This window comes from Octodon degus, unplaced genomic scaffold, assembly GCF_000260255.1.
Source record: "Octodon degus isolate 3935 unplaced genomic scaffold, OctDeg1.0 scaffold00017, whole genome shotgun sequence".
NCBI classification, from domain to species: domain Eukaryota; kingdom Metazoa; phylum Chordata; class Mammalia; order Rodentia; family Octodontidae; genus Octodon; species Octodon degus.
The window spans coordinates 14759120-14770407 of NW_004524593.1; the positions used below are offsets into that span (position 1 = coordinate 14759120).

Sequence of the window (11288 nt, forward strand, 5' to 3'; positions counted from 1 at the left end):
ACTAATTTCTTTGAAACAGGGATTCTGTTATGGTTTTAACATTCATTGGCTGTATGTACTGTGGGTACTCAGGAAATAATCCATCACTTGATGGGTTACCATGTAGTGGTGTATGTGGGATATAATTTATGGTCAGTATATCTGAATCTAAATAATAATAGTCTTAAGACAAAACTCTGACTACAGTAGACCATTTTGTATTGCTATAAAAAAATATCTAAGGTTGAAAACTTCATAAAGAAAGGAAGTCTGTTTAACCTGTTCAGTTTTGGAGGCTGACAGTCCAAGGTCAGGTGGCCGTGTCGTTTCAGTGGGTAGTGAGGCCCTTGCTGTGTCACAGCTTGGGAGAGAAGCAGATGGGAAATGGCCGCGTGCTCAGAGGCCAGCACGTAGGGCAGCTTGCTTTGTACAGCTCTTACAAGACCACTGTCATTGGCTTCTGTGGGTGGTGCCCCTGTGACCTAGTGACCTGGCTCTAGGCTGCACCTGTAAAGGGCTCCATCCCCTCGGCCCCCACCACACCGGGGAAAGTTCGCAGCACATGATCCTTCGGGGACACACCCAGATCATGGACGGTCCCTCTAAATGTAGTGTTAACGTGATCAGCACACTTGATCCTAAAAGGGAGTGGCAGTGGTTCCTAGTTTTGGCAGCTGCTTAAAAAAATACATTGTGGGCCGGCTAGATAGCTCAGCGGACTAAAGTGCCTGGGCATGGTGGTGCGTGCCTGTAATCCCAGCACTTGGGAGGCTGAAAACACGAGTCCAGTCTGTGTAGTGAGACCCTGTAAAACCCCGTACTAAGATACATTAAAAAATAAACAGACAAAAAGAATACATTGTATTTTCACAACTGTCGCGTAGTACTCCAGGTCACTTGATGAACTGATAAATTATATTTATTCTTTATTATTGTAGGCATTATGACTGGAGCATTTTATTCAGTCTCAACATTATTAAACCAAATGATTCTGACATATTATAAGGTAAGCTTCTGCTTCTATCATATTGCACACGCTGCCAAGATTTTTCTTTACTCCGTGTAATTCTTGTTAGCATAATCGTAAAATTTAGGGTTATAATCTGGTTGATGTAAAAGGTTTACTTTTGTCTTAACTGAGAACACATTTGTGAAACAAAATTTTATCAAACTAAAAGAGCTGTAGAGTAAGGCGGTGCCCCTGTTGAACTGAGATAGCAATTGGGACTGGGCTGGTGGCACGCGCCTGTAAGCCCAGCTCTTGGGAGGCTGTAAACAGGTGAATCACTATGAGTCTGATCTAGTCGTGAGACCCTGAACACCCTGTAGACCCTTCCCTAAAATACAAAAAAAAAAGAAAGAAAGAAAGAAAGAGAGGCATTCGGAAAGCAGAGGAGAAGACGGGCTTTTTAGCCTGAGAAGGGCAGAAGAAGCAGAGACAAGGACCGGAATGGGCTGCTCATCACACTGCCATTTGGCTTATGAGGCTGTTGTACAGGGCCATTTTCAAGTTCACTGTGCCTTTGTGGCACCTGACACAGGTGATTCCATTCTGGATTGGTCTAGCCTCTTGGAGCTAAATCCAAAGCATTGGTCACCCATAATTTTTATGTTTAGTTGAATTCGTAAAACTTTGAAAGCAGATTTTTTTTAATTTTTTAACCTCTGGTGGCATTGGGGATTAAAGCCAGGGCCTTCGTACTGTAATGGCCATGGATTGAATATGTTGCTCATGAGAGACCAAATTAAAAGGAATTACAGATAATTAGCCAGCAACCTATGTGCTCCCCACCCCACCCAGGAAGACACAAAAGGCCCAGTTCTTTGTTCCCTACCTGCTTTATAGTTTCTTTGTTGCGATGGCAACCAGGTAGGAATGTAGTGCCCCTTATATCCTATAGGTGCGGGGTCACAGAAGGAATGCTGTGATGCTCCTATAGCCTGTAGGTGTGAGGTCTTGGGCAGAGGGATTTATGGCTAAGCAGGGGCAAGTAGTCTGTAGCTCATTGCCCTAAATGGGTCCTATCTCCTCCTTATCTCCTAAATGTTTGTGAAGTTCTGACAGGGCAGGGGAGGAGTGAGAAATAGAGTAGTTTAGGCAAGGCTGCTTCTATGTAAATACATCAGCCGGGTCAAACTGAATTGAATTCTACCTCGGTCTCTTTTACTTCTAAAAGTGAATAGGGTATTATGCTAGATGCCAGCCCTTACATTCCCCCCTCTTAGGCATATTTTTCTTTCTAAGAAATATAATGTCTATCTGAAGATGTTGGCTTATCCCTTATTTCATATTCAGTGTTATCCTTTATCTCTAATGGATTGGACTATCTAATCACGCTCCATGTTTGGGTCATTACCCAATTGATCGGACATGGCCCTGCAATGAACATGACTAGCAGGGCATTTATTGGCCCGGAGATTCCTGTTATGAGGGAGGTTGACCTGGGACTCCAGTGAAATAGGGAATCGTATCACTTGGGGCTGTCATGGTCATTATGCCATCTTTTTTCTGTTCATCATCATGGTCTAATTTTTCTAGGGTCTCTGTGATGACCCCTGACTTGTTGACATAAAAACAGCACTCTTCCTTCCCTAAGGCTGCGCAGAGTACTCTTTGTTTCATGAACACCAAATTAGACTCCCTTCTGTTTTGTAACACAACTTCAACCAGAAAATTTACCTGTTTTACCACAGCTTGAACCCAGCCACATTTTGTTCTATACTGTCAGTTATCCGGTGGAGTCGTTGGAGGCCCATCTCTGAATGGACTATGGCTCTTATTCTGGTAGCCACACTTCCTGTTAGAGCTACCCCGGATAGAACTGGCACTAACACAGGGGTAGCCCTTCATACACACGTGTGCCTTTCATGTATGAATATCTCAGATGTCTGTCTTTCAGTTCCCCTTGGATGATTTGTACTCAGGGAATCAATGTAGTCAGCAGATAAGATCCTGTCCCAGTTAACCTTTGTCTATGATCTAAACATTTAACCCATTGGTACAGAAAAACCATGCCCCTCAGGGAGCCTGGTAGGTGAGGTGTTGTGGAGCTAGCTGACTGAAAGTAACCTGGTTCTTCCCTTGTCCCACACAAAATCCCTTTCCTTATACGTTTTTGCCATCAACAGAGACAGTATCTCTTCCTCCTTTGAGGCATACAAGCATTGGGTGGGTGTTACAGACTCTGAGGAGGCGACAGCCTCATAAAAGGACCATATACACATCCAGCGGGTTTCTACTGATGTAGGGCTAGACAAGTTTAACAAATAGTGGATTTCACCAAGCAACTGATAGATTTCAGACTTAGCTCTTAGGCTATCCATCTCCATTTTTGGGGGGGATTGAATCCTGACCTCTGTGTAAAACCCATCTGAGTACCCAGTGTGACAACCAGCACATTTCCTGGTACACCTAAATATGTGTATCACTTTGTATCCACCAACGGGTTAGGGAGTTAGGGTCCCTATGAAGACTTCCTTTGAAAACTCCTCCTGTAAGCCCAATTGTCTCAAAACCCCAGTGTGGTCAGTATGCCTCTCTTTAGCACAGTTCCCTCCCACCACCATTGGGCATACATGTAGCCCATGTTCCACTGTAGGCAGGTCCAGGTGTTTGCCTTCATGTGCAAAGGAGCATGGATTGACTGCCTGCTTTTGGAGACCTCACAGGCAGGGAAGGAACATTTTGCTGTGTCAGCCCTTTCCTTCCAATACTCTGGGTTCCATAATTTACATATGGGAGACAACAAACACTACAATCTGTTGAGCACAATGGAGGCCCAAAGAGGACAGTCGGCCTGAGTCTGTCCTTGGTTGAGTCCATCCTTGGTTGCTCAAGAGTGTGACTGCAGAGGTGTTCTCCTGGAGTCTCTGAGCCACAGCAGTCATTATCCATCCTGTGGTAGCTGCTAAGGAGATCAGCACTGCCTCAAACAGCAGGTTCACTGTGACAGCTTGGGCAGAGCTTGCTTTTGCCTGAGTTGTTCAGATCAATGAGGTGCGGGAGATCTGGGGGAAGGGAGGGCTGGTGGTACTTTGGTTACACACTTTTTCACTTGTGAGTGATGAAATCATGGCTTGCAGACTGTAACTTTAACACAAGTGGGTGTGTGCAGTCATGATGACATCATATGGCCCCTCCCATCTGGGCTGGAGGGGCTCTTCCAGTTTTTGATTAATACCCAGTCCCCAGGTTCAAAAGCCTGTACAGTGGGTGACATTCTAATAGTTTTCTGTAGTCCCTTCACAGTCCTTTGTTAAGGCCTACAGTTGCCGTTGCAGGCTTAGAGTTGTCTCTCACAGTCCCTCCAATACTGGCACCACAGGTAGCAGTTTTCCAAATAGGATTTCAAAAGGAGTGAGCCCATACTGGTGTGGGGTGCAGCGTGACGGCAGCAGGGCCATCAGAAGCAGAGGCATCCCGTTCACACCTGTCTCCTTGCATAGTCTGGACAGGGTGCTCTTCAGAGTGCAGTTTTGCCGCTATACTTGGACCAAGCTTTGGGGCCAGTGGGCAGTATCTAGCTGCCGTTTAGGCCCAAAACACTGGAAAGACTCTGAACTACTCTCCCCACGAAAGCAGGCCCATAATCTAGGCCTACTGTAACGAGGAGCCCACTCATTAGTTCCATCAGTGCTTTTACCACCTCTCTGGAGGTCTCAGTTCTGGTGGGCAGGGCCTCTACCCATCCTGAGAAGGTGCAAAAAAGCACCAACAAACACTTCTTGTTTCCAGCCCTTGACTTGACCTCAGTAAAGTCCACTTTGACATCCTCAAAAGAAGGGAAAGTTCCTTGTTGGCAGATGCCTGGTTTACGCTGTGGGCGAGAAACTAGATTATTGTTAGCACAAGTCACATATTTGTTGGCCACTGAGGTGCACAAGGTCCAAAGCGTGGAGATACAGAAATAGTGGCCAAGCAGCTTGGTCATAGCTATCTTGACCAGATGGGTCTTGTCATATAGATCCCGAATCACAAAATGTGTCATGTCTTTAGACAAAAATAATCTTCCCCTGACAAGATTTGCCTCCCACTTCTTTCTGATGATGCCCTTCTGACTTGGCCTACAATAATTCAGTGTCAAAATATTTGGGTGGCTGAAGGAGTAACACTACCATGACACATGTTTCTAGCAGTGAGCCCCCCACAGCAGCTTGCTTTGCTACCAGGTTGGCAGCCCTATTGCCTCGGCCTTCTTGATGTCCAGGACAGTGTATCACTGCCACTTCAGTGGGCCACCACACTTCCTGTAACACGTTTAAAATCTGGAAGTTTTTGACGTCTTTTCTTCCTGAGTTAGGAGGCCTCTTTATCTTGGGCTGAAGTCCCTGGAGGCAGTGCTTCTGACCACACTGTCCTTTCCAGTCACAGCCATTGGTCCTGCCCTCTTTGCCCCAGCTATTACCATACTGCTTCCATCTGCAAACAGGACAAGGTTGGGGTCTTGGAGTGGTGTGTCCTGTAGGTCAGGTCTTGCAGAATAAGTAGTGTCATGGTCTCCACACAATCTTGCTCCAGGGGTTCCAATGATGTTGGAAGGAGGAATGCAGGATTAATGGCCTGTGTAGTCTTAAGAGTTATGGGGCTGGAGAGGTAGCTCAGTGGAATAAGCACTTGCCTGGCAAGTGCAAGGGACTGAGTTCAATCCCCGGTTCCACACACAAAAAAAAAGAGTTAGATGTGAGTCTTCAGGGAGGGCTGCCTGGTACTGGGCCAGCCTAGTACCAGAGAGACACTTTCCACCAGGGACCCACAGCAGTGTCTCCACTGCATGGGGCATGAAGACACTCAACTACTGTCCCAGAGTTAATTTGTCAGACTTCTTTACTAATACAGCAGCTGCCGCAGTGGCCCACGATGGCCACCCAGCAGCCATGTAGTCCAGTGTTTGGACAGATAGGCCACAGGGCACTTCCATGGCCCTGAGGTCTGAGTTAAGATTCTCCTTACAACTCCTTTTCTTTTCTCATAAACAAACAGGTGAAAGGGCTCAGTGATATTTGGTAGGGCCAGAGCAGGAGCCTTTAAGAGTTCCTTCTTTAATCCTCAAATGCTTTTGCTGTTCTGAATTTCAATCCAAGTAGGAGGCTGTTGCCTCCCTTCAGGGCTTCACACAAGGGTTTAACAACAGAGGCAAAGTTTGATACCCAAAAAAACAACAAAACCCCACCATCTCCAGGAACCCTTGTAACTCCTTTCAGGTCCTGGGTTCCTCTAGCCTTTGAATAGCCTGGGTCCAGGAGCTCGAGAAGGCATGGGTTTCCCCTGTCAGAGAGAACCCAAGGAATTACAGTTTGAACACATATTTGAGCCTTCCTCTTAGAGATGAGGTACCCCTTATCTTGCAACACCTCTAGTAGCTTTTTTGTCCCCTCTTTCACAACTCCTGGGTCTCTAGCTAATAAATCATTTACATACTGTAAATGAGAGAAAAGTTAGGATGTTTCCAGAAGGCATCAGATTCTTTGATAAAACGTTTCCAAGAACAGTAAAGCAAGTTTGAATCCTTGGGAAGTCATGTACATGTCACTGGTACTTGTGTCCCCCCCATCCTCCTGCTAAAGGCAAACAATTCCTGGGAAGCAGCTGCCAAGGGAATACAAAAGAATCTATCTTCAAATCCAACACAGCGTATGAGGTCCAGGTATGTGGGAGCAGACTTAAGCATCTTAAATATAAAGTGTGACCAGAGAATGTTATTTTTTATCATCCATGGACATTTCAGTAGTTAAATCACTATAGAGTGTTAACAGACAACAGTTATACTTTTACAGAGAACATTTGACATCAGTAGTTACATATAGCAATGTAACAACAGGATGAAATGTCCATTTTAGTTATCGCACATATCATGTAAGTTTTTGTTCATATTGGCTTGACATAAACCTCATAATTTTTATAAACTTATCTTTTAACCAATGACCACATTATTGGGGTATCTTTAAGGGGCTTATTGTAGCTCTCCACTGACGAACAAAGGTTGGCCACTCCTCTATCCACCAGTCAAGTGTCCTGTCCAATAATCTCTCCTCATTTTAATGATTTTTTTTTATATACCCATTTTATTATCACTTAGACCAGCTGGTAACTCAGGAGAAAACATGCTTTAAAATTTATATTTAAAACTCAGATAAAAGAAACAGCTGTTTATTGAATAACACATAAATCCATAAACAAATATGTAGATCAAACAAATATCTTTACAAAACCAAAATGTACTGAAATGTATTTCTGGCCAGGTTAAATTACAATGTCTTCTTTTTTTTTTCTCTCTTTTTCTTTTTTCTCTCAATTCCTTTACAAACACTTGCTTGAAACTTCCTCTGATTCCATCATAAACACTTTCTCTTTCCCTCTCTAGCAGCCTTGGACCTTTTCACTTGAAATATCCCTTTCATCTGTAAGAAACTTCCTAGGTGCCACCATCACTTTTCTCTTTTCCAGTCCATATTTCCATTCTGTACTTTTTCTGCTATGAAGCAGTAATTTTTTCCTGCAGGCTTTTTACTTTTGCAGTTTGCAGCGGATAACCAGAAGAGGCACAGAGTGGGAGGGGGGACTCAGAATCCCCTTCTTGTGACTGCAGCCGGAGAGCAGTTGCCGAGGAGGCTGGGGAGCAGGGAGAGGTGAGCAGTAAACCTCCCTAGAAAGGGCAGGACAGATAAGGGCCTGTGAACTGAGCTAGTGAGCTCTGTGGGCTGTTGTTACCCTGCCATCAGCTCAACAGTGAAGGGAGGGGAAGTAAAAAGAGAGAGAGACGAAACAGATGAAGTGAGAGCAGCTGCTACAGCGGCACCTGTGGGTGAGGTTCCGCGGGGTGCCACAGTGCTCAGGATGACATAACAGAAATTCCAAAATCACTCCCCATATTTACCTTGGGACTTACGAAAGTTCCAAACCATGCAGCCCAGGACAGTCGGTTGCTCTGTATGGTTCCAGTCGTAACAAAGGTCCCATGGTGTCTCCTCTCAATCCACACACACAGTAGAAGCCCAGACTAGTGTAATTTGACACAGTGGTGACAATCACAATGCAGTAGGGCAACCAAGCTAGGTCTGCACCCTTGTGCATTACCAGGTAGACCGTCACAAGAGGCAAGAAGGGAAAAGAAGAACAGAACTGATACCACTGCCCAGCGCAAGCTCTGGACTCAGTAGTTCTTCCCCAGCATGAACGCAGCTGGGACATGGGTGTACTGAGGACAGAAAACAAATAATTCAGACAAACAAACAAATGGACAACAACATCCTGGGACAGAATTTGGTTTCCTTTTCTATTTCTCCAACCTCTTGTCTTTACTAATTTAAACTCTTGGCTGGATTTCAAACCAAAACAGTTGCAGGGTTACTTCCAGCATTCCCATAGACTTCCTGGTAAAGCAATGCAGTGTCTCCTCTGCAGTAAACTCAGAACAAACACAGGGTCCCCCTGCAACCAACGCAAAACAAACAAGGAAAACAAAACAAATTCAGGAGTATTTATGAGAGAACAAACTCAATGAGACAAACAACATGTCAGTAGTATCTCAGGAATGCTCATCTGAGATAGATGGACACAACTTCCACATCTGGAAGTCAGGGCTCACCAACTCCAGCCTCGAGAGAAGAACAGAAGCCAGTCAAATCTTACCTGGGTTGGAGTAGGTTCTGTCATTCCTTTCCACGCCATGGTATTTTGTTCCTTCGGCCACTTTGGGACAGTTAGCTGAAATCAGCTCGTGGTGCCAAAAGCCACCCAGAAGTGGCTCACAGGCATGGGGGCCGGGTGGGCATCTTGCAAGAGCATCTCGCTGGTAGGGATCCCGAATGAGCTCCCAAAGGTAATGGCTGCAGATTGAATATATTGCCCACGGGAGACCAAATTAAAAGGAATTACAGAAAATTTTATTAATTAGCCAGTGACCTGTGTGCTCCCCACCCCACCCAGGAAGACACAAAAGGCCCAGTTCTTTGTTCCCTCCATGCTTTACAGTTTCTTTTTTGCTGTGGCAACTGGACAGGAATGTAGTGCCCCCTATATCCTGTAGGTGCGGGGTCATGGCAGGACTGTGATGACCCTGTATCCTAGAGGAACGAGGGCTTCAGCAGAGGGATTTATGGCTAAGCATGGGCAAGTAGTCCGTATCTTATCGTCCTAAATGGGTCCTATCTCCTCCTTATCTCCTAAATGTTTGTGAAGTTCTGACAGGGCAGGGGAGGAGTGAGAAATAGGGTACTTTAGGCAAGGCTGCTCCTATATAAATGCTTCAGGCAGGGGTCAAACTAAATTGGATTCTGCCTCAGTGTCTTCTACTTCTAAAAGTGAATAGGGTATTACGCTAGATGCCAGCTCTTACAGTACTGAGCTGCATCCCCAGTCCTTTTTATTTTTTGAGACAGGAACTTGCTAAGTTGCTAGGGACTTGAATTTGCAATCCTCCTTCAGCTCATCCAGCTGAAAGCAGAATCATTACCATGTGACAGTGCTGTTTTGTTTTGTTTGAAGTAATGTATTGATTATATGCAAAAAGCTGTACCATTTCAGAGGAATCAGCATAAGTACGAAGAAGCAAATACTAAGTTCTGATCGGCTTTTCTGCTCATAAAAGATGAAGGGAATTGTACTGTGTAAAACTCTTTTCAGACATTTATAAATTACTTAAGAAACCTAACAAAAATTGCACTTTTGGACCAGTAAGATACCTCAGCAGTCTGAAGTGCCTGCTTAGGCAAACGCACAGGGACCGCGGTTTGCTCTCCAGCACCACATGCCATGCCAGCCCTACCCGCGGGATGGGCTGAGCTGGCCACCAAAAAAAAATGCACTTTTAACCATAGAAGACCAAAAAAATTTTCCTTTCTTCTCGTTTTGGTTTTTTTTTTTCTGGCTTTATTTGATTTTACCTGCCTCAGCCTCTCTGCTCTATCCCACCTAGGGAATCTTCTTGACATGTGCCTCATGTTGCGTGATCTTCCCTGCTGTGTAAAGGGATGGTCTGTGCAGGATCTGTGTCTGATCAGCTTCTCGTGTGCGTGCTTTTCAGGATCAAGAAGTGAATGCCGGGAGGATCGGGCTCACGCTGGTGGTGGCTGGAATGCTGGGCTCCATTCTGTGTGGCTTGTGGCTGGACTATACCAAAACATACAAGTGAGTGGCGGGAGACACGTGTGCAGTGTGTAGCCAGAGGTTTGAATTGTAGAACTTTACTCTTTTATCTTAAGGAATTTAAGGTGTTTTTTGTTTTTTGTTTTTTGTTTTTTGTTTTTTTTTTTCTCCGAATGCCCTCAGGGGTGGTTTAGCTGGCTGGAGTGTTGTGGGGATCGAACTCCAGCAACCTGAGGCTGACAGCTTTGTGGAAGCAGCCACTTAAAGAACTGAGCTATGGCCAGGCCACCTATCTTAAGGAATTTAAAATGTTGGTATTTTTGCAGGCTCTTTTAGTGAATGTTTCAATAATCTACATAGTGTTTTGTTTTATTTTCTCTCTCTTTTTTTTTTTTGTACCAAGGATTGAACTCATGATCTTGTGCTTGCCAGGCAAGTGCTTATGCTGCTGAGCTACCTCCCCTGCTGTTTTGTTTTATTTTATTGGTCATAGTTATTTCAACTTTGTGAACTTAGATGCCTTATGAACCTTTTTCTTTAACAATACCCATGCATACTTCTTTAGGAGGGGGAGTATATCTGTGTTTTTAAAAACCTCTTTCTGAGAAACCTTTGACTTTTGGCACACTTGATCTTGCTTTCTTTTTTTGTGGACTGAAAAACAAATTTATTTTTATTTTTTAATTTTTATTTATTTTCAGAAATGGGGATTGAACTCAGGCCCTTGCACTTGCCAGGCAAGCATTTACTCTACTGAGCCATCTCCCTGACCCTAAAAAATTTTGTTCTTAAAAAAATCGCTGTTGACAAATTATTTTTTTATGAAAATTTTTGACCAAGATGTTCCTAAACCACAATATCATTTAATTATAATATACTGCATAATATGAAAATGCTATTTTGACCATGCCTGTATGTGGCAGAACATTAATGTAAAGGAGGAGGGAGTGATGCTAGCTAGGAGCCCAGAGCAGGGTTTCAATGGCAGCATTCTTCTGCTTTGGCCTTAACCGAAGAGCCAGTTTGTTTGTTTGTTTCTTAATTTCCTTGGTATATTTTTGTGGTGCTAGGGATCAAACCCTCAGTTTTGAATGAAAGACGTGTGGTTTCCCACAGAACTACATCCCTGGCCCCAAAGGACCTAAGCTGCTCCCATCTGCTTGGGATTTTTCTCTTTCTTTCTTTCTTTCTTTCTTTCTTTCTTTCTTTCTTTCTTTCTTTCTTT

The 11288-nt window shown here is 44.3% G+C and overlaps 1 protein-coding gene across 2 annotated transcripts in view; it reads left to right on the top strand.

Moving 5' to 3' along the window:
* The window catches only part of Flvcr1 (feline leukemia virus subgroup C cellular receptor 1), a 44493-nt gene that overhangs the window by 17070 nt on the left and 16135 nt on the right, over window positions 1-11288 (top strand). The window contains exons 4-5 of one of the 2 annotated variants that reach the window (XM_004626862.2): window positions 918-985; window positions 10002-10105. In XM_004626862.2, coding sequence (XP_004626919.1) covers window positions 918-985; window positions 10002-10105 — 172 coding nt within the window. Of the gene's footprint in view, window positions 1-917; window positions 986-10001; window positions 10106-11288 lie in introns of those variants that run through there. The other variant, XR_002820190.1, reaches the window with a different exon arrangement.